Consider the following 23,892-nt stretch of genomic DNA (forward strand, 5'->3'; position numbering starts at 1 on the left):
ACCAAAAGAGTAAAAAGATTACCTACAGACTGTGGAAAAGTTTTTAGCTATGACATTTCCGATCAGCATCTGATCGCTAAAATCTACATGATACTGCAAAAACTCAAATACAAAAAGACAGACAGCCCAGTTAAAAAATGGGCAAAGGATATGAACAGGCAGTTCAGCAAAGAAGACATTCAGGCAGCTAACGGATACATGAGGAAATGCTCACGATCATTAGCCATTAGAGAAATGCAAATCAAAACTACAATGAGATAACCATCTCACTCCAGTAAGGCTTGTATTGATCCAAAAAAACAGAAGATAATAAATGTTGGAGAGGTTGTAGAGAGACTGGAACACTTACACACTGCTGGTAGAAATACAAAATGTTATAACCATTTTGGAAATCTATTTGGCTCTCTCTTAAAAAGCGAGAAATAGAACTACCATACCATCCTGCAGTCCCACTCCTTGGAATATATCCTTGAGAAGTAAGCACCTTTATGGGAAGAGATATATGCACACCTGTGTTCTTTGCAGCACTGTTTACAATAGCAAAAAGATGGAAGCAGCTAAGGTGCCCATGAACGGATGAATGGATAAATAAGTTATGGTATATTCACACAATGGAATACTATGCATCAGTAAAGAATGATGATGAACCAGTGAAATATTTCTTAACATGAAGGAATCGGGAAGGCATCATGCTGAGTGAAAGTAGTCAGTTGCACAAGGACAAATATTGTATGAGACTGCAATTACAAGAACTCAAATAGTTTAAACACAGAATATCCTTTGATGGTTACAAGGGTGGAGAGGGAGAGGGGTATTCACTTATTAGAGGGTAGACAAGACCTATTTTAGGTGAAGGGAAAGACCACACACAATACAGGAGAGGTAGCACAACTGGACTAAACCAAAAGCAATTTCCTCAATACAACAGAATGCTTAGAAGGCCAGAGTAGCAGGGGCAGGAGTCTGGGGACCGTGGCTTCAGGGGATGTTTAGGTCAGTTAGCATAATAAAACATTCTGCATCCCACTCTGGTGAGTGGCAACTGGTATCTTAAATGCTTGCAGGCAGCAATCTAAGATGCATCAATTGGTGTCAACCCACCTAGAGCCAAGGAGAAATGAAGAACACCAAAGACACAAGGAAGTTTGAGCTCAAGAGACAGGGCTACATAGATCAGAGACTACATCAGCCTGAGACCAGAAGAAATACATAGTTCCCGGTTACCTCCAATGACTGCCCTGACAGAGAACACAACAGAGAATCCCTGATGGAGCAGGAGAGCGGTGGGATGCAGACTTCAAATTCTTGTTAAAAGACCAGACTTAATGGTCTGACTGAGTCTAGGAGGTCCCCAGAGGTCATGGTCCCCAGACCTTCTGGTAGCCCAAGATAGGAACCATTCCCAAAGTCAACTCTTTAGACAGGGACTGGACTGGACTATAAGATAGAAAATGGTACTGATGAGGAATGAGCTTCTTGGCTCAAGTAGACACATGAGAGTAGGGGCAGCTCCTGTCTGGAGGTGAGATGAGAAGACAGATGGGAACAAGCTGGCTGAATGGACACAGGGAACACAGAGTAGAGAGAAGGAGTGTGCTGTTTCTACGGGGAGAGCACCTCAGAGTACATAGCAAGGTGTATAAATATTTGTATGAAATACTTGATTTTTAAGCTTTCACATAAAGCACAATAAAAATAAGGGAAAAATGAAATGCTTAGTCATAAATTTAATAACACATGTTCAGATTTATATACATGATCTAAATAATGGAGAAACTCACCATATTCATGGATTGGAATACTCAACATAGTAAAGATACCAGTCATCTCCCAATTGATACACAGATTCAGTGCAACTCAATCAAAATTCCAGCAAGATTTTTTTTTTTAGAGAGACAAAATTATTCTGAAATTATTTGGAAAAGCAAAGGAACTTAAATACGTTATTCAAAGGAAGACTAAAGTGGAAGACATCAGTCTACCAGAATTCTGCATGAGTGTGAACGCATACAAACATATTGTGTATAGCGACAGTATTCAAGATTCTGTGATTTGGTGGAAGGACAGGTATATAGATAAATGGAACAGAATCGAGACCACAGAAATAGCTCCACATAAGTACGGCCAACTCATTTTTGTTTGTTTAGAGTTTGTTTTGAGTGTACAATTCAAGAGTTTTAATAGCAACAGAAAAGAGATTGGTGGTTGCCTGGGGCTTGGGGGGAATGGTGGTGGGAAATGGGGAGTGTTGCTATAGATTGCTATTATTAATAATAATATGAACATTGATATACAAGTTTTTGTGTGAACACATGTTTACTTGTGAGTTTAGAATGTGTTCTTATAAAATATTAGGTCTTGCAAGTCATGGATTTACTTTCAAATACCACTTCTCTGCTCAAGGATAGCCTGTTGTTTATCATTGTCTACAATAATAAACATTTCTGATAACTTCTTTCAGTTATAGGAACAGTTTGAGGATGGCTAAATAGATATTCGATCACTGCTTGGCTGACTTTTTAATAAAAAGTGAACTATTAAATGCATTACGTTGGAATTATTTTTTGTCTGTTAGATATTTAGTGCTTGAAAAACTGAAGAAAGAAGAAGCTGACCGAATTCATATATTCAGTTCTTTTTTCTATAAACGCCTTAATCAGAGAGAGAAGAGAAATCTTCCTGAAACAACCAATCTGTCGTAAGTCAAGCTCTTTAAAGATATTTAACAAATGTAATAAGTCACTCAAGCTTAACTTAATAAAAATTACTTATCTGCATTGAGGCACCATTATTTAGTTCTATTGTTTACAAAATGATTATAATTCATAATATTCTAAAGCTTTAAGAATACTTAGAATTCATAAAGGTCTAGGTGTGATACCTAGAACAGTGCTTCCCAAATATGCCTGATGGTTTTTAAAAAATTATATATTATTTATTAAATATGGATTTTTTTTGTTTCACTCAAGATGTTCTTGTACCCTAGAGGATCTTATGAGTCTGGAATTGTAATAAGCTCTTTGAATAATTCTTTTCAAACAAGTTAAGGAAGTACTCTTCTAGATACTGGGTCTGAGTTATTTTCTTTATAATTCTTTTTCAATATATTGAGTATCCAGCTTGAATTCTTGCTGGTAACTACTCAGAAGAAATATAAAATGCTGACACATTTTTGTCGTAACTACTGTTAAATGAATTGATGGCTGCTTGTACATAATATAAATAATGTTTTGTACTATTTTGACAATTCCCAATTTTGTGTCTTAGAGTTGACGATATACATTCCTTCACTGCTCCCCTGTACTCATAGTCTTCCTTGCTTCATCTGCCCTCAGATATTTCTCACTCTTCTGCCTGTTTTTCTGCAAAATTTTTGTAGGCAGTGCTCCAATATGCCTTTTAACATAGTTGCTGGAACCAATTCTAAACTATAGTGGAGAGCTAAGTCTAGGCAAGACAAGTGTTGTAACCTCTAGGATGTAGTGCAGGAATTAAATACCTCTTTCTTCCATATCCAATGATGAACAGTTTCTTGCCTTCCTAGCTCCATCTCCAATGCTGTATTTTCTTTCCCCGATTGCTTAAACCATCTTACACAAGTGTTCTTGCTGTTGAATCTTCGTAATTTATAAATTGCTGCATATAAGCTGAAGCACTAGAGACTTTTCAGAAGCTTGATAGTTTATCTCTTGTCTGACAGAATACAGCAAAAGCGACATGGGAGAGTAAAAACCTGGACCCGGCATGTAGATATTTTTGAGAAGGATTTTATTTTTGTACCCCTTAATGAAGCGTGAGTAAGAATTTTATGTAAATGTGATGGCAATTTTTAGAAAATGTTTTTCTGAGATGAAGATGTCCATTATAAAACTTCTTTCTGAGAAATGTATATATTTATATTTTTATAATCTTACGAAAATTAATGTAGATTTCCAGTGAATCATGTATGATATTGAACTTAGCAATCACTAGACCAGATACCTTTTTAAATTTAGTTTTAATGGTCAATATAGACTAATGTCATTAAAAAATAAACAGTGGTGCTAGTGGTCTAGCAAACATTGTTTAGAAAGGTTATTTTATACAAAAAGATGTTTACATCATTTAGAAAAATTTGACTCTTTGGTTTACAAAAAGCTTTGTCTCAACTAAAAATCAGTGATGGGTGGAGTTATGAAATTTGTGCAGATTGAAAACCAGCTTCTATATTAGGCTGTTCTGATTACTTGAAGCAATTTTGTAAATAAATGAAGGTACTTAACACTGTTACTTCCTCTCAATGACTAGAGAGATACTTATGTGTTTGGATAGTATTACTGTATAATTAAGACCTGAGAATTTTTTGTATTTCTTTTTGGAGCAGGGGAATTGCTTTTCTATGCCCTCCAGCCAAAGCCCACCAGGAACATACCTACCTGTAGTTGAACAACTTGGATTTATTACTTGTTGCAGTAAGGGAGAATGCACACTATGTGTAATCATGAGATGTCTCAGTAAGAGAGTGCTAGGAAGAATCTATTATAGGATTTGGGTTTTGGCTAGGGGACTTGGGGAAGGGTCCTAGGAGGTGATGGTTTGCCCTAGATTGGTTGCAGAAATTCTGTGATTGGGTAAAAAAGTAGCATTTGCCAATTTAGCAGGAAAAGCGGGGCGGGGGGGGTTGGTATTTTGTGAGTTGCACTGTGACCTTCGTGTTTGTCTCCGCTTAGATAAATTATGAAATGGCCTTGCTTTGTCTCATTTTATCATGGTGTCAGAGTAACCTTGTCTAAGGTTGGTTTTCTGTGAAATTGTTTGTGTTTAAAAGACCTAGTGACAGGCTAGCTTCTGAATGTGCCTTTTTTTTTTCCTTTGACACTATAAAAAACAAATTCACCTATAGGATAGTCAATTTCAAATCCCAGTTACTTAAAATTTTGCTTTAATCATGAGACCTGTGTTCCATTACTTGCCCAGTCAGAAGCGGGTAGGCTAAGTCAAAACGTTCATTTATGGCTATAAAGCACAACCTCTTGAAAGCTGTGTATTTGCTGAAATCAAACATAGTATCCTAATACAATTTAAAACTAATTGCTCTCTTCATTCTCCCCAAATTAAGTTTCTTGGCACTAATATGTGATAAAAAGTAACGTTTGAGGTAGAGCAGCCTACTTGGATGAAAGGGAGGATATACACAAACCAAACCCACTGCCGTCGAGTCGATTGCGACTCACTGCGACCCGATAGGACAGAATAGAACTGCCCTGTAGAGTTTCAAAGGAGCGCCTGGCGGATTCAAACTGTCGACCTCTTGGTTAGCAGCCGTAGTAGTTAACCACTGTGCCACCAAGGTTTCCAGGATATACATAGAAAGCCATTTATCGGAAATTAAGTATAAAAATTTTAAATAGAAGCATAATTTGGGTGCATGCTCTTTAGGGTTAGAGGTACATACATGCCTCTTAGTTACTGTATCTGATGTATACTGTTAACGCTTCCAGTCTATTGAGGGAGAATGGGCAAAGTTGTAGGCCTAATAAAGGATTTTGCAGAAGAAATTTGCCATTAATAAGTAGAAGAATAGCCTCCAAATCAAGTTGTCTTTTTTTTTTTTTTTTAAGAGGTAGAGCCACAAATGTGTATATTCCCTAATGATATTAGGTTGTTGTTGTTGTTAGCTGTGATCTAGCCAGCCCCCAACTCATGCCAGCCCTATAGGAACAAAACAGTAAACACTCATATAGTTGTCATCTATTTTATTTTTAATTTTATTGGTGATATTAATATCTTTAAGCTTAAAAGTTTATAAGCTGTTTGTTAAAAATTGTCACAGTAATTGACAAGGAGCAGAAATTTGATACTTGGGTCAAATCCATCTTGAGATAGATGAAATTGTCTGTTTTAGCCGCTTCTTCCTTTGGTTATTCAAGGTCAATGAAGGAATTAGAAGTGACCTCAAGGTTATCTGATTCTGCTTTCTTCTTTCAGCCAAAGAAAAGACTTTTCCTAATTCATAGGTGAGACAATAGAAATTTTATGGCTTATCCGTATTAACACAGCTAAAAAATGTTAACTGTGATAGACCTAGGCTGTGGCTGTAGTTTGAGAGTCACTGGATTATACCACATTTCATCAATTTTTTAAAAACATTTCTTTCATATTTTAACATTTCTAAAATTCAGATATGACAAGATACAGCTTTGTCTTAGAGTTGACGAAATGAGGAAGTTAGTGTATTGCCCTTTCTATTAGTACAGCCTGACCTAAGTTTATAAGGAAGCCCTGGTGGCTTAGTGGTTAGGTGCTATAGCTGCTAACCAAAAAGGTCAGCAGTTCGAATCCACCAGGCACTCCTTAGAAACCCGATGGGGCAGTTCTTCTCTGTCCTATAGGGTCGCTATGAGTAATTGACTCAATGGCAATGGTTTTTTTTTAAGTTCATAAGGATACTGAGGATTAATAATTTGGAACAGGAGGAAAGCATTTATCCATCTGTCTTTACATACCGAGGATGAAATGAGCCTCTGTGATGTTTCTACATGCTGTCTGAAGAAAGGATAAAGAGTATTGTTTCTCAATATGACCTTGGGTTAATTTAACATTTTGTAGAACTCAGACTATGGAATAACTTCTATCCTTGTCACAGTATTCATTTTTGATTCAGCAAATATTAAACCTACTGCATGACAAATAATTGTGCTAGGCCTTGGGAATTATACTAGGCTTGTAAGCTCTCTGACACCTGTAGCCTGTTTATTGTATCCCCAGCACATATCACTGTTCCTAGCAAATCATAGGCTCTTGAGAAAATTATTGGTTAGATTATTATTGGTTATAAGCCTAGACTGTACAGTTTCCTATGGACTGCCCTCTGCTGTTGGGAACTGTGATACCTAGATTCAACTATGTCATGAGTACATTGATAGCTGAAACTCTTTAGTAATTAAAATTTATTTCCTTTCAGTATATTTAAATTTCAATATAGCATGAAACCTTTAAAGGTTTACTTACATAAATATTTTCAGTAGTAAGCCCTTTCTATCTTAGTAATGGAATCTCTCGGTGGTGCAGATGGTTCACACACTCAGCACCCAGCACACCTTGGAAGAAAGGCCTAGAGATCTACTTCTGAAAAATTAACTGTTGAAAACCCTATGGAACACAGTTCTACTCTGACACACATGAGGTTGCTATGAGTCTAGATCAGCACCATGGCAACTGGTACCTTATTAAAACACACAGTAGAAGTTAATAAAAGGAAAAAAGGTAGATACACACACATAATACTTAGAAAATGTTGAAAACTATACAGTCTACACATATATAGATTTCTGAAGACATTTTAATATTGAGGCAGATAGTTTTCTATCACTTTGATATAAAGAGGACAAAAGGGTGAATAGTAATGATGAATTGTAGAGTAATGTAAATTACATTAAATTGCCTGGAGAAGCAATGCATTTCTTATACCAAAAGCAAGAAAATGTTCAATGGATTGCTTATAAAACTGAATTCAAGCTACATAATTCTAACAAAAATTCTAACAAAAGAATGTTTTTAAATTGAGAATTAAAAATATTGGGCATTCTTAATAAATTTGTTTACAAAAGCTTTAGAAGAAACATTTCAATTGATATTTATTGCCAAATATAATAAACTTTTATAATAATATATTCAGTAGTTTCATTTGTTTTTTACAGTGCCCACTGGTTTTTGGCTGTTGTTTGTTTCCCTGGTTTGGAAAAACCAAAATATGAACCTAATCCTCATTACCATGAAAACACATTCATACAAAAATGTTCAACTTTAGAGGACAGTTGTATTTCTTCTCCTTCAGCCAATGAAATGGACAGTTGTTCACAAAACTCTTCCGCCAAGCCTGTAATTAAGAAGATTCTAAACAGAAAACATTGCATAGCTGTAATTGATTCAAATGCTGTACAGGAAGAAAGTGACCCTCGTTATCGGAGAAACATATGCAGTGTGAAATGTAGTCTGAAAAAAGTAAATCATACTGCAAATGAAAATGAAGAATCAAATAAAGGAGAATCTGCTTGCCAGGAAGTTGTTGATAGGACTAAAAGTGAGAATGGCCTACAGAATGAATATTTAAGTTCTATACACCATACAGGTATGTATCCAAATGTTTTGAAAGAATGAAGGAATTCAGAATAAATTGAATTTTTTTATAAATAGGATTAGAATTCAGGGTGGACTTTTTTTAAGTCAGGTTTCTTCAGGTATAGGAGCTCTGGTGGTGCAGCGGTTAAGACTTAAGCTGCTAACCAAAAGGTCGGCAGTTCAAATCCGCCAGCTGCTCCTTGCAAAACCCTATGGGGCAGTTCTACTCTGTCCTATAGGGTTGCGGTTGGTTGGGATAAACTCGACAGCAACGGGTTTGGTTTTTGGTTTTTTGTTGAGGTATATAATTTACATAAAACGAAATTTACTCATTTATAAGTATAGCTCAATGAGCTTTGATAAATATATATAGTCATATAGTCACAGCCATAGTCAAGATTTAGAACCTTTCCATCATTCCTTTTGCAATCAGTCCCTTTTTCTCACCCCAACAGAGTTCAGTTTTTACTAGGTTTACATTTTCTAGTGTTGGGACTTGGATTTATTTTTATTTCATAGGAAATTTGCTGTATTTAACATAAGTAGTAGTTGTACAGTCTTAGATCTGTAAGGGAAAGTAATTCAGTCTCAATTTACAGCTGCATAAAGTGAGATCCATTGCATGATTAGATCAGATTTACATACATTTACATGCTGAGGGATGGAGTTTAATTTTAGGAAATACTATATAGTTAAAACCTTAACTAAGAATAATTGTATATAGATTCTTCTTGTTTATTTCTTTTTGTCTAACCTTTCTTGGCTAAAAAATATTTCCAGTTTTATTCATTGGCTCTTCTTATATCATTATATAATATGAATGTAGAAAGTTCGGCAGATTGACAGCTGAAATGTATTCTTTGTACTGGTGGGAGTTTAATTGATGTTGTTATATTGGTTTTTGTTTGTTTTAATGCTTTTAGATAAACCCTAACCATTGTTTATCATATTCTTTCACACTCACCTAATTATGATACTTGCTACCCGTGTTTATGAGATTTGGATAAGTCCTTACTGCCCCCAGAGAATGCCTTGAATGTTACTGTTGAAAAAAGTAGATGATTGATAACAATATGCTTTCTTATGCTTTACCTGTTTCTGTTTAAAAAACAAGCTCTGCGATAGTTCTGATTAATGAAGATTAATGGAGTTTGTAATCAATTTTGACTTTTCTGAATTGACTTTTTAAGTGTTCTTGGTTTTTTGTTTTTTTTTTTCAGTTGTGGCATTCAATAAACTTTAAAAGATGGTTCCAATTAAAATCTGAAATATTAAAAATGGGATATAGATTATTTCTCCAAAGAACAGACATTTTTTAAAAAAATAATTTCAATCTTTACTAATCTGTAAATATTTCTAAATTGTAAAAATAGATACCAGAGAATGGAAATTTATTTTACGGAAAGTATGCTTTAAGACGTCAAGCACATCAAGGTAGAAATGTGGACTGATAGGGAGAACATGATTAACCTGGCAGAGTGGAGTGAATCAAATCTGGAAGTACTAATGTCTAATTTAAACTACACCTATGACCTGTCTGACTGACTTTTAGCTTCTCTGTTATGTAGGTGGCACTCCCCACATTACTTAATTTGATTTGCTTCTCATTGTCATCACTCCTTTATCTTCCCTCTAGCTTCTTACTCCAAATTATCTCTTATTGTCTAAGTCACACTTTCTAAATGTGATATCTGAGAAGTGAATCTGTTTTCTGAAATAAAATTGTGTTCTTAAAGGATTTTTTTTTTTTTTAGTTTCTGCTTAGCTTGGTTTTAAATGAAAACCCAAAATAAAAATTTGAAATGTTTTATTTAAAAATGTATATATGTATGTGGTACTTCGGGTGTGGATTTTCTGTAAAGTCCAGATTACTTATACTTCCTCTTTCTTTATCTTTTAATGATAGCAGCTAGCTAAAAACTGATTAAAAGTTTTTTCTTTGTGGTTACTCAAATGATCAGCAGGCAGTAAAATTTTTCTAAACTTCAGAGCTAAAGTATATTCAAAAAACTGGGCTGCTTCTTAATCATGATATTAAAAAGCAGAGTGGTGGTTCTTATTACAGTTTTATTTTTTCACATTTCTGTAATTATGTATTTTAAGTAAATTAACTGACATTGGAGCTATTATTCCATAGACCAACTAGACATGTTGTAAAAGTCAAATAGCCAGAGGCATAAATTAAAGCTTTCTCCACCAAAATAGTTGCATTCAGGTTAAAGATAGGTTCCTCATTCTTCTTCACTATTTTTCTATGGGAAAGGAGGGGCACTGGTCCAATAACTCTTCTTCTTTATTTTCCTTCAGTTTTAATACATTGATTCTCTTCTTTGAGTCAATTCCATATTTCTAGTACTCAGTCACCTTTATAGACATCTAAAACTTCAGTTGATCTACTAAATGTGATATCCACTCTATCATTTTTTCTTCAAACCACAAATAAATTAATCTACTCCATAGAACCCGTAACATGCTCCAGTATGTGCCTTGTGAACTTATTAAAACTGTGATTAGCTCTGTTATGCTTTCTTTGAAGGAAAAAAAGTTGGAACCAATATGTGGCTTCAGGAAGAATCTACCAAAAATTGTAAATATTAAACATTCTTAATACTTATACCAGCTTATATTATTATAGTCAGAAAGCTGCTGTTTAGCACTTGCAAGAATATTTTGATTCGTTTGACTACTAAGCTGCATAAAGTTGATAGCAGGCCCAGAGTGTTGCTCTTTTTGTTCTGTGAGAGGTATAAGCTTAAGAGGCAGAAAAAGAAAATTGAGCAATATTATAGCAAAAAAGTGTATCAAAAGCCAAGCAGATAAATACTTCCTTTTCTAGCTGTCTTTACACTCTGTTTCATGGGGCAGGAAATAGGGTGAACATAGGCAAACTAGGTAACCACCAAGTACTGTGCGAATAGCCTCTTTAGAGATTGATGACCATTTTTGGCATTCTGTAGCATAAGCCTTCAAGTCACTGTTTTTCATTCCTTTTAAAAAGAAAGTCCTTCTGTGATACATAATCTTAGGTCTTTCTTTAATGTGAATTCAGATTGAATTAAAGTACACGACTTAAAGCAAAGCAATGGGACAAAGTTTAGGGCTCTATATATATAAACCTAGAAATTCCTAGTGGCATTCTATAAATTAATGTCCTAGCCTAGTAGCAAACAACAACAAAAAGAAGTAGCCAGTTAAATTTGAGTAAATGACTTCAAGAATCCAACAGAGACCACAAGTAAAGAATACTATGTAGATTGCCTTTTTAATATCTGTTTATTTCATTTATTCATTATCTTTATTGTAGTTCGTGCATTTGTTTCTGTTCTTATATGTGTATAACCACATCAGTTATATCTTTCTTAAAGGCAAGGGCTCTGAAATAAATGCTTCACAAAATTACCATTATTGTGTGTGATTCACTGATATTTAATGTTCTTCTTAATGCTTGTTTTAATCTAATTCTGATAGTGCCCCACAGTTTGAAAATTGTTGCTGTAGAGTAGGTCCGTGCCTTTTTCAGAAATGAGGTCCCATAACTTTTATCAGATGTGTCCGAGGGTTTACTGACCCAAAAGTACTTAACAGTGCTCTCCGGAGCTTCCTTTACTGTCACAGAGAAAATGGTTAAGTAGTCTATCCTGTATACAATGATGGCATATTAAAAATGAAGATAGTGAAAATTTTTGTGATCTGATTAATATCTCAGTAATTGAGTTCTGAGGGCAGTGGTGGTTCAGAGGTAGAATTCTCGCCTTCCTTGCAGAAAACCAGGGTTCAGTTCCTGGCCAGTGCACAACCACGCCCTGTCTATCAGTGCAGGCTTACGTATTGCTATGATGCCGAACAGATTTTAGCAGAGCTTTCAGACTAAGACAGACTAGGAAGTAGGGCCTGGCAGTCTGTTTCCAAAAAGCCAGTGAAAACCCTAACCCTGTGGATCACAATGGTCCAATCCACAACCCATCATGAATATGGTGCAGGACCGGGCAGCATTTTGTTTCATTGTTTATAGGGTCATCATGAGTTGGGGGCCAACTCAACGGCAGCCGACAACAATATACTGAGTTTTGTTTGGTCTGAAAAGTATAATTGACAGGACTTAAGTGATGCATATTAGACAACTTTAACATAATTTCAACTATGAAACATATATAATCACGTGTTTGCTACTGCTGTAGTAAATAAGTGGAATTGCATGTTATCCCAGAGATTACGTTTTAAAGTCACCTGTAGGAAAATAATGTATCATTACTTTTGCTTGCTGTTTCTGGAGTTGGATGCCATATGAAGTAATTGGCATGGCATGGTGCATGAAAAATGTGTATGTTTATACTCTAGAATCATCGTCAGCTTCTTCAGATGACCTTACTATATAAGAAGCCCTTAGGAATTGAGACTCATTGAGAGAACAGCTGATTGAGTTATTACCCTTCCATTTACTCTATGGCATTTGTTTATTGAGTAAAGTAATGGAGGGAATAGATTGTATTAAATTATTTTTCTCCCTTTTTTGAAATTGTAGTTTAATTTATGTAAGTTAGATACAGATATTCATAGGTAGGAATGATTTGCTGCTAGAATAACCTAATTGTTATTAATTCTGAATTGCCTGAGGATTTGGACAAATTTTATTCAAATATAGATGTTTCAGCTTCATACAAACACAAAATACAGGTTTTTGAAAAAGATTAATGGAAGAATAACTTCTTTGTATACCAAAAGGATTTACCATTATGTTTTATTAAGTTATTTTAAATAATATACTTCTGATCACCACATTTTAGATTTAGATACAGCTTTTTCAGGAGCACATTTTATTTTGCTGTTTTCCCATGCCATCTTGTTTATATATATTAATATTCTTAATATCCTTTTTATAACTTACGCCAAAACCAATTTTAACGTGTCTAAAAAAACCATAAAATTATGTTCTTTAAATCTTTGAAGTAGCATGCTTTGTAATAATACTGGTATATTGGCATTATAGTCCCTGATTCATTTTTTATTTTTTCTTTTCATGTAAATCTTACTTTCCTACAAATCTTGTCCCTTGTCGTATGATGATTATGTAGTTCATCCTTCCATACTGAGCTTTTTTTAAACCTTTTGTATGATTTGCTTCTTTCAATAAAATAATTGATTTTTAAGTACAGTATGTCCCAGGATCACTAACTTCCAACTTAACAGACCCTTACTTGCCCTTTAGTGTTACGTAAATGTGCCCTCACTTTGAAACGATTGAACCAACCCCACATGCAACAAATTCTCCATCACAATCGCCTTCACTTGCTGCCGAGCACCTTTTAAATCCTTTAAAAGGCTTCGAGCCTTTCTTTCCTAAAGTAAGGCTTATAAGAACTGTATGCACTTGTTCCAACTTGACCTACAAATTCAACTTAGACACACTTAGGAACGGATCTCTTTTGTAACCTGGGGACTGCCTGTATTAGATTTTTGGAATGGACCTTTAGAAAGTAACCATTTCAGTTTTTTCCTATGAGTCACTTATTTTTGTACTACCAGCACTGCATTGTTTTTATTTATTGAAAAGTCTATGAATACAACCAAGGCAGGAAGGAAATATTCAGAATTGGGGGAACTTGTCCATAACTACCATTCTAACACAATGATTCTTTTCATTTTCAAATATTTATTATTTGTTCAGAAGCAAGCTTTACTTAATTTTAATCATGATTATATTTTTACCCTGTGTTAAATAATTTCTCACTCTGTACAGTTTCATTTTATGTTCCCTAAGTTGCTAACTATTGCCATGATTGAATATTTAGGTTATTTTTAGACTATTGTAACTTGCATTAATAGTTGAAGGTATCTGTTATACCTAGCACAAAAATACCTATATACATACATATATATATTTATACATACATATTTTTGATCAAATAATTCATACCCAGTTTGTTTTTGTTGTTTTTTTTTTTTCATACTGATAACTAAGGAAACAACTCTAATATGTGCATCCAGGTTTTTATTACAAATAATTTATTTTATATTTGTGATATTACATGCCTAACCAAGTTTTGTATCCTTAATTACTGTATCATTAATTAATAGCACTAATTTTGATATCATAGCCTGCAACTTATATGCATAGCTTTTATTATGTACTGTTTCTTATTAATACAGATGGCTTAAGCAAAATCAGACTAAACTATAGTGATGAATCATCTGAAGGTGGTAAAGTGCTCGAAGATGAACTCATCGACTTCTCAGAAGATCAGGATAACCAGGTGAAGGCAAAAGCTTAGCAAAAAGTTCTAATCTCTTATCTAATTGAAAATTTTCTAGAGAGTTTCTATAGACAATTCCTGTAAGCAAAAACCATCATGCCTTCTGGATTTGATCTCATTTCAAAACACAAATACAATTTCCAGTTCAGAAGTTCCCAGGATAAATGTATGAGTGTTATTTTTTTTTTATTTACCACTGTAGGCTGAACTAATATTACCCTCCTCAGAAAGCTTTAATATAAAATTAATTCATCGTCACCTTTTCTCTCCCTCTTTCAAAGCATTCAAGGGTTTTATTTAACCTTTAGTCTAACATTCAAGAGGCAAGTGTTTAAATTTTCAATTATGTGAAGTAAGAGTATGGCAAAATTATTATCTTTTCTATTTTTCCAGTGTTTTATTCTTTCATTTTATTTGTATGTATTATAGCAGCAGTAGATAGTATTTAGTTAAAATTAACGTAGGTCATTCCAGTATTTTGGAATCTTGTTGCTCTTGTTAGGTGCCTTCGAGTTGCCTCCAACTTTTAGCGACCTTATGTACCACAGAATGAAACGCCGTCAGGTCCCACACAATCCTCACAATAGTTATTTCGCTTGAGCCCATTGTTACCACCACTCTGTCAGCCCATCACATTGAGGGTCTTCCTCTTTTTCCCTGACCCTCTGCTTTACCAAGCGTGATGTCCTTCTGCAGGGACTGGTCTCTCCTGATAACATATCCAAAGTAGTTGAGGTGAAGTTTTACCATCCTCACTTCTAAGAACATTCTGGCTGTAATTCTTTCAAGACAGATTTGTTCGTTCTTTTGGCAGTCCATGGTATATTCAGTGTTCTTCAACACTGTAATTCAGATGCATCAATTCTTCTTTGGTCTTCCTTATTCCTTGTCCAGCTTTCACATACATGTGAGGCGATTGAAAATACCATGGCTTGGGTCAGGCGCACCTTAGTCCTCAAAGTGACATCTTTGCTTTTTAACACTTTAAAAAGGTCTTTTGCAGCAGATTGCTTGGTGCAGTACATCGTTTGATTTCTTGACTGCTGCTTCCATAAACGTTGATTGTGGATCCCAGTAAATGAAATCCTTGACAACTTCAGTCTTTTCTCGATTTATCATGATGTTGCTTTTTGGTCAAATTGTGAGGATTTTTGTTTTCTTGATGTTGGGATGCAGTCCATACTGAAGGCTGTAGTGTTTGATCTTCATCAGTAAGTGCTTCAAGTACTCTTTGCTTTCAGCAGGCAACATTGTGTCATCCGCATATCGTAAGTTGTAAATGAATCTTTTTCCAATCTTGATGCCATGTTCTACTTCATATAGTTCAGCTTCTCAGATTATTTTGTTCAGCATACAGATTGAAAAGTATAGGGAAAGTATACAACACTGACACACACCTTTCCTGACTTTAAACCATACAGTATCCCCTTGTTCTACTCAAATGACTGCCTCTTGGTCTGTGTACAGGTTCCTCATGAGCACAGATAAATATTCTGGAATTCCCATTCTTCGCATTGTTATCCATAATTTGGTATGATCCACACAGTCAAATGCCTTTGAATAGCAATGTCTTATTAACACTAAGAATAAAGTATGTTTTTGAAAATATTTAAAGGGTGCTTTATATTGAGAAATTTATACAAATCTACAGCATCTATTTCTTTAAATTTCTGACCTTTCTTTAGTTGTTAGGACTAGCTTTGAGTTGTTTAAAGTGATGATGGCTTCATACTTAACATTTTTCGTTTTTGCTCAGTACTTTTGTGAACGAAAGCCATTTTTTGTGATGTGTATTGGTTTACAGTGTGTGACTGTGAGATACAATGTTTTTCTATATATATACAGATATATGTGGAAATTGTATCCATGGCTTATGAATGAGTAATTATGCTCAGTTAGTCATAGCAGTTATCTCTTATGTGAATTAGCTAGTCTAGTTGGTCTTTAATGTTGTTGTTCCTACTATTTGATTATTCCATTCACAGTGTTGCCGGAAGCTTTCTCCAAACATAAAGAAAAAAGCCTTGTTTATCTTATAGTCAAGAGAACTACAGAATAAGACACAATATTTTTAAACTAATTTCTCTTTAGTGGATTATGGTTTTGTCAAGGAAAGCAGTGTTTCCTAAAATTATTTAAATATTTCTGATGTGAAAAATTATTTATGTAAAATAATAATAAAGATGAGTAATGCCCTGATGTGGAACAGTTGTCTTAGCCAACAAACTAAATTTTTATAAAAATAAACTAAAATCAGAGCAGTAGTATTTGAGGGGAGAAGAATCAGTCATAATATATTTAATCATTAAAGATTTATTCTAGATTGAGTAAAACTAACAATGTTTTTAGATCTCTGATTGGTAGCTTTTTGTTTTGTTTTGTTTTAATAATTTTTATTGTGCTTTAAATGAAAGTTTACAAATCAAGTCAGTCTCTCACATATAAACTTATATACACCTTACTACATACTCCAAGTTACTCTCCCCCTAATGAGTCAGTCCACTCCCTCCTTCCAGTCTCTCTCGTGACCACTTTGCCAGTTTCTAACCCCCTCTAGCCTCCCATCTCCCCTCCAGACAGGAGATCCCAACATTGTCTCAGGTGTCCACCTGATGCAGGTAGCTCACTCCTTAATCTGATTGGTAGTTTCTTTTTATTGAAATGTCAGTGTCATGACATTAGATAATTGGAATAAAGTGATACAGCAAATTTTCTCATATCTGATATGCCTAAATAGAAAAGTTTTTGTGTGCTTATTGCAAAGGTTTTTGTAATGGTGCTATTTTGTTAGTTCAAGAATTATTTAAATTATGTATTTTCAGTACTAAGACTAAGCTTTCTTTTATAGGATGATAGCAGTGATGACGGATTCCTTGCTGATGATACTTGCAACTCAGAAGTAGGACAGTGGCATTTAAAGCCTACAATCTGTAAACAGTAAGCATTAACTGTATATCTTACAAAGATCAGGATTACAAACTACATAATTTTTTTTTAAGTACCCTCATAGAATAAAATATAACTGCCAGTTTGTGTTTAAAGAAATATTTGAGCAAGAGTCACAAAGGCTGCTCAGTGAGGAAAAAGGGGCAGGCTGTCCAGGAATCAGGTTGGGGAAGATGGATAATTATTTCAGTCTTCCATTTGCCCAGGTTTCCAGGTTCTGTGTGCATGCACATACATGTACTTGGACATACACAAATTTCCATAGTAAACCACTGTTCCTTTTGGGAATATAGTGTTTTTGAGCAGAGAAAGACTGTGAACTGCCATTCTAATCAACAACATGGGAATTGGGGTTTAGACTGGTTTCATAGCTACTATATGAACGTTATGGAATGACTCAGGGCAGTCCTATGGGACATGTTCCAGATGGGAGCCCCAAAAGAGAGTGAGCCTGTTTAGTTTTCAGAAGTGTTTGTTCTAAGGTCTCCCCAGAGGCTCTGAACTTCTTAGGTGATGAAGTATTATTTCTTGACTAAATCTCCTTTTACTTTTTGTAGAAAATGTTTGCTAAAACTCCATTAATAGCCTTTAAAAAAGAAACTTCATTTATGAATTTAAAAATAGAGGCCAAGGCAAATTAAGAGATTTGTCCCAGATCTCCAGATCTTCAAGAACTTAGGTCTTCAATATTCCACAACTTTTGCACTACATTAGACTTCCTCACTTACTTAGATTTACAACATAGCTTTACAGAGTTAAAACTTTGAAGGCTGGGTGTTTAGTTATACTGGATGTTCTGAGGAGCCCTGATGGCTCAGTGGTTAAGATCTCAGCTGCTAACCAAAAAATCGGCAGTTCAAATCCACCAGCTGCTCCTTGGAAACCCTGTGGGGTGAGTTCTGCTCTGTCCTATAGCGTTAGTATGAGTTGGAATCAACTCAACAGCAATGGGTTTGGTTTTTTGGTGGGGGGCATGTTCTGATGTGGAATCTTGCCAAAACACACACACACACACACACACTGGATTCTAAACTAATTTTTTAATGCAGTGATTGCCTGGTTATCTACAGTAGGTTTTAGTTTAAAATAGGATTATTTTCCTTCTGCTTTTGCATGGTCCCACATTTGATGATATGGGAGTATGGGGATTTTCAAAACTTCAGAATTGTTTTGGCTTTATACTAAATTTTTTTAAGTATTTTTAGGGACCAACAATGAAATATGTTTATAACTAAGATATGGTTAAATTAATATTCTGTAACTCAGTATTTAATATAACCATAGATATCTAAGAATTACTAAACTGCATGTATGTGTCAGATTTTTTTCTTCCCGTAAGCTTTACTGAGGCATACAAAGGGAATTCCGAAAGTTTTAAATTTCATTATTAATGCGCCACATTTTAAATTTTTAATGCCTTTACAACATTATAAAATATTTAACACATGATCATTTCTACCCTGCAGACCTTGTATCCTGCTTATGGACTCTCTTAGAGGCCCTTCTCGGTCAAATGTTGTAAAAATTCTACGAGAGTAAGTTCAAAACCTGACCTCATACTTCATGTCATTTTCTGGTGGGGTGAGGGGTTATACATATTTACATATATGTATGTTTTTACTATATGTGCATTATTGCAGGTATCTAGAGGTGGAATGGGAAGTTAAAAAAGGAAGTAAAAGAAGTTTTTCCAAAGATGTTATGAAAGGCTCTAATCCAAAAGTACCACAGCAAAACAACTTCAGTGATTGTGGTGTGTATGTATTGCAGTATGTAGAGAGCTTTTTTGAGGTGGGTTTCAATTTTCGATCTGGTATAATAAAGTACTTGGCCCTATTTTAGTGTAAAAAACACAACAAATACATTAGAGAAATTTGAAAACTTTAGTTGAAAAATTATTCCGGAGAGCAAAAACTCCCAAAATGGAGAAATTTTAAGGCATAAAAATGCTGTATTTATACTTCATCAAATCTAAGGCGTATTGAACTCATTCCATCACTGATCAGTCCATGTATATCATCAACTGTCTCTCCTGACTTTTTCTATCTTAAGAAGTCTCTGATTCAGACTGCCTCTTTTCTCCCCTTCACAGATAAATTTCTTGAGAGATATTTATATTCACTGTCTGTATTTCCTTGGACCTCTGGTGGCACAGTGGTTAAGAGCTTGGCTGCCAACCAAAAGGTCGGCAGTTTGAATTCACCAGCCGCTCTTGGAAACCCTGTGGGGCAATTCTACTCTGTCCTGTAGGGTCATTATGAGTTGGAATTGACTTGATGGCAACGGGTCGGATCTCCATTTCCATAACTCCTATTTCCTTCTTAAATCTATTTAATCTGTGTTCACCCTCAGTCTTATATTGAATTTGTTCTTGACCTCCCAGCACCATTTGACCCTGTCAACCAAAACACAAATCTAATTGTGTTACTTTTGTCCTTTAAATCTTCTCTTGGTGGCTTCTTGTTCCTCTTCAGTTAAGACTAAAATCCATCACATGGCCTGTATGCACCTGTATGATCTTGCCCCTGCCTAAGCTTCTAGCCTTTCATTCATTTTTTATATTAGCCATCTGAACATCATTCAGCTTCTCATGTTGTATGTATCATGTTCTTTCTTACCTCTGTAAAAAAGAAAGTTTTTTTTTTTTTTACCTCTAGGCCTTGATAAATGTTTCCTTACCTGAATACTCTTGCCTGTTGCTTCTGTCATTCCTTGGCTGGCTAACCCTTGTTCGTCCTTCATGTCTTGGCTTAAACATCATTTTCTAGGAATTTTATTAAGCTCCTGCGTATATATTCTACTTGTACTCTGTACTTCTGTCATAATACTTGCCATGTTCACTGTTTTATTTGTTGAATTCTGTCAAGACTGAGTTGGCAAACCTTTTCTGTGTACATGTTTTAGTCTTTGTGGGTCATACAATCTCTTGTGACCGCTCAGTTCTGCTGTTGTAGCGTGGAAGCCACTAAAGACAGTATGTAAATGAGCAAATGTGGCTGTGTTCTATTAAAACTTTATTTGCAAAACGCATAGTGGTCTGGATTTGGCCTGTAAGCCATGGTTTGCTGACCCCTGATGTAGACCATAAGATATTTAAAGGCAGAAACTGTCTTATATTTCCAGTGCCTGGCATGTGATATGTAATGAGTAAATACATATTGAATGAGTAATTGATTTTTTTTGTCCATCTTTAACTTGGGATACTTTGCGATTTATTCTTTACACTTGTTTAATGTACATTTAATATTTTTTATTTTTAGAACCCAATTCTCAACTTTGAACTGCCTATGAATTTGGCAAACTGGTTTCCTCCCCCAAGAATGAGAACAAAAAGAGAAGAAATCCGAAACATAATTCTGAAGCTGCAGGAAGATCAGTGCAAAGAGAAAAAGAAGCATAAGGACACTTACTCAACCGAATCATCTTTAGGTGAAGGAACAGAACAATGTGTCAACAGTATCCCAGATTGACCATTTCTCTTGCTTGTTAGTTCTGCCTTGGGAAACTGAATGACTTTCACCTTTTACTATAGACAGTAAAGAACTGAAGTGTTCACCACTCAGAGTGATTTGGAAATGTTAATGCTTGTATAAATGTCATATAATTAATTTTCAATGGAGTATGTATTAAGTAAATGACTGTAAATATGTTAATGAGGCCAATTTTTCCAGCATTTATAATTATTTTTTTCACTTGTTAGGAAGCTTTTGTTATGTATTTTCTGTTAATAGTACTTAAAACTGCAACTTCTAAACACAAAATAAAAAGAAAATATTTATAGGAGGAAATCGTTAACTTGATATTCTTTAGTAAACTTGTATTAAATTCCTCTGGGTGTGATATATTTCATAGGAGTATTTAAGTATGATAATCTTTTGACCTTTTGCATTTGTTTTGAAATATGAAAATAAGATTAAATATAAGGCATTTTGAACTAAAAAGAAAGACATCTTCATATGCTTGTGTAGCGGGAAGAAAGTAGCAGCTTTTCAGTTGATACACTCCTGTGTGCTCAGAGAACTCAAGAAATGTTAATAAATATTTATAATTTTAAACAAATATTTATGAAGAAGCAGTATTAAGAACAGTTCAAATTAAAGTTACTTTGAAGTATACTACTAAATAATAACAAAATATACTTTATCATACATTATTGTAAAATGCATTTTCGAAGACATCAAAGACTCAGGTTAAAATTATTTTGGTTAAGTGCAGCTTGAATCTCAAATTTCCCATGTTACCTTTCTATGTTATCGCTTAAAGTATGCTACAATCTGTGTGACATAATTAATAAACATTTTTAATCTCTGTAAACACAGAAATTTAAATAGGAATTTACTATTTTTTGTAATAGCTTTTGCTATTTTTCCATTGCTCACTTTGTTCTTGTTATTTTGATAAACAAAATATCAGACTTTTTGCTTGAGTTTTTCAGCGTAAATTATTTTTAAATGTAATAGTACTGCCTTTAATCAATTTCATAATGCAGAAAAATAACTCCTACCTTGAATTCCCCGTAAAAAATACTAAAATGTGATGGTTTTGATGAGATTTACAGTTCACATAGGGACCTTGTATATATGTGCTGAAACTATTGTTTTTCAAATGAAATGTTATACGTTTCTTTCCAATTAACTTTGAAACTTGAAATATATATTTTAAAAGTCTTTTTTTTGTTAAATAATGACTTTTTAAATGCACGTATAACAAAAGTAGAGACTAAAAGAAGGACATGTTTATATCATCAGCAGTTACTTTTATTTTGCCCATCTCTGGCATTGCAACCAACATTTTTTGCTCTTTCTTGAATTTAATTAAGTCTATGGTATAAGGATTTGGGGCAAGTTTTGTTGTTAACAACAAAGAGACTTTTTTTTTTTTTTTTGAAACATTAAAATGCAAGCTTAAGAAAAGTCACTACTTGGGGTATCTAACTACAGATTTTTGTTTCTTCATTACTTTGAACTGAACATTTTTTATTTCTGATTATATGTTTTAGGAGTATCCTAGAGCTAGTAGATCAGTATTTACTGAATATGGTGAAATGCTTTTGCTTTCTAATCTAAGACCAAGAGAAGCAAATTGTTTTAAAAACCTAATTGCAGTAAGCAAAATTGATACATATTTTTTTAATGTCCTGCATTTTGTCAGAATTTGAAAGTACTGGAGAAAAAAAACTTCTAAAATGCATGTTTGTTTTTGTTTTAATTTCTAACGGTTATATTATGCACTCACATAACTTTTGATAAGATAAAAATATAATTTGTCCCTTGGACCAGTTTAAGCCAATCACGTATTGACATGAAAAATATAGATGGATGCATGTCAACTTCTAGAGGTAGAGTACCCAACTATTTATGGTATTTCTCCAACCCTATGTGAAAGTTCTATCTTTTAAAATTAATACTAATTACTTGGCAGTACATACTGAAATTTTTGGAGACTACTGGGTTTAACTCTGAAAGTAGACTTGAGACTGGTGTAAACAGACATTCATTTGATAATTGTGTACAGCTCTGGTACTTCTGTATGTAGTTTAAAAGTCGCTATCAGCCTTTTACAAAATGTGTTACTAGTATTGAGAAGTTGTGAAACAAAACTTTAGAGGTTTGTTACTAGACACTGAAGCTGCATGACGAGTATCTGGTGTCTTAACTAATTAGATAGATCTGTTGTATTGGTTTTCTTGTTGGCTAGAATAACAATTAATTTTTAGAAGAGTTTTAGATTACTTGCCATAAAATATGTATGCATTTCAGTTCTTGGTAGTTTAGGAGCAAATGTGGTGCTTCATTAGTCCCTTCCCTTCAGTGTTGCTTAAGACAGTTGAAAACAGTATTATTTCAAGTTCACATAAACCTAAAACAGTTTAATTTTTCTTTGCATAATAAACTGTGCTTCAATTTCAAGTTTCTTTCCAGTTAACTTTGAAACTTGAAGTATATAGTCAATTAAATTGTAGTAGGTTTTATTTGAAAGGATAAAATGATTACCTAAATTACAAAAATGAATTCAGTATTTTTTTTTCTTAAAAACTGATCTACAAAAACTAAACTATAATGGAAAAAGAATAACAGAGTGTTCATTTACCAAAATCAGATACTGTACTTAAAGTCTCAAACCATTCACTGAAAAGTAATAAGAATATATTTTAACATATAATAAGAGTTGATGGATTAAGGGGACTGGAATATAAAGATGGAAGGGAATAGCTTTGTCAGAAGAACCCATTCTTTAAGAGTTACAAGGCAATGTAGTGCTAAGTATCTAGAGGAGACACATAACAAGGTTGCTCTTTAGATCACTAAGGATGAAGAGTAAGGGAGCAGATTATTGTGGGGGACATACTACAGACTGCCTAGCCAAGCGACATAACTAGATAATTAAACAACAGAGGCAACTCCAGATGGTACTGGGAAATGTAAAAATGTGCTGAACTCCAGCAGGAGTTCCTGGTAAGTTTGTATTTCCTTACTCTCACAAAGAAGAAAAGGGGTTATGAGAGCTGCTGTTCCAAAACTTAAATTTACCCATAGGGGAAGAATTGGTTGATCAAGTGGAGGCAGTGTGAACTTTGGGGAAAAGTATCCCTGCC

The 23,892-nt window shown here is 34.3% G+C and overlaps 1 protein-coding gene across 6 annotated transcripts in view; it reads left to right on the forward strand.

Annotated features, from left to right (window-relative positions):
• The window catches only part of SENP6 (SUMO specific peptidase 6), a 118,576-nt gene extending 95,412 nt beyond the window's left edge, over positions 1-23,164 (forward strand). For 4 of the 6 annotated variants that reach the window (XM_049895811.1, XM_049895818.1, XM_049895827.1 and 1 more), the window contains 8 exons: positions 2,576-2,698; positions 3,701-3,793; positions 7,680-8,110; positions 14,248-14,351; positions 17,200-17,288; positions 18,764-18,832; positions 18,938-19,088; positions 20,558-23,163. In XM_049895811.1, coding sequence (XP_049751768.1) covers positions 2,576-2,698; positions 3,701-3,793; positions 7,680-8,110; positions 14,248-14,351; positions 17,200-17,288; positions 18,764-18,832; positions 18,938-19,088; positions 20,558-20,767 — 1,270 coding nt within the window. In that variant the 3' untranslated portion in view covers positions 20,768-23,163. Of the gene's footprint in view, positions 1-2,575; positions 2,699-3,700; positions 3,794-7,679; positions 8,111-14,247; positions 14,352-17,199; positions 17,289-18,763; positions 18,833-18,937; positions 19,089-20,557 lie in introns of all 6 variants that reach the window. The other 2 variants (XM_049895852.1, XM_049895834.1) reach the window with 2 other exon arrangements.
• Positions 23,165-23,892: the final 728 nt, after the last annotated feature.

This window comes from Elephas maximus, chromosome 1 (assembly GCF_024166365.1).
Source record: "Elephas maximus indicus isolate mEleMax1 chromosome 1, mEleMax1 primary haplotype, whole genome shotgun sequence".
Classification (NCBI taxonomy): domain Eukaryota; kingdom Metazoa; phylum Chordata; class Mammalia; order Proboscidea; family Elephantidae; genus Elephas; species Elephas maximus.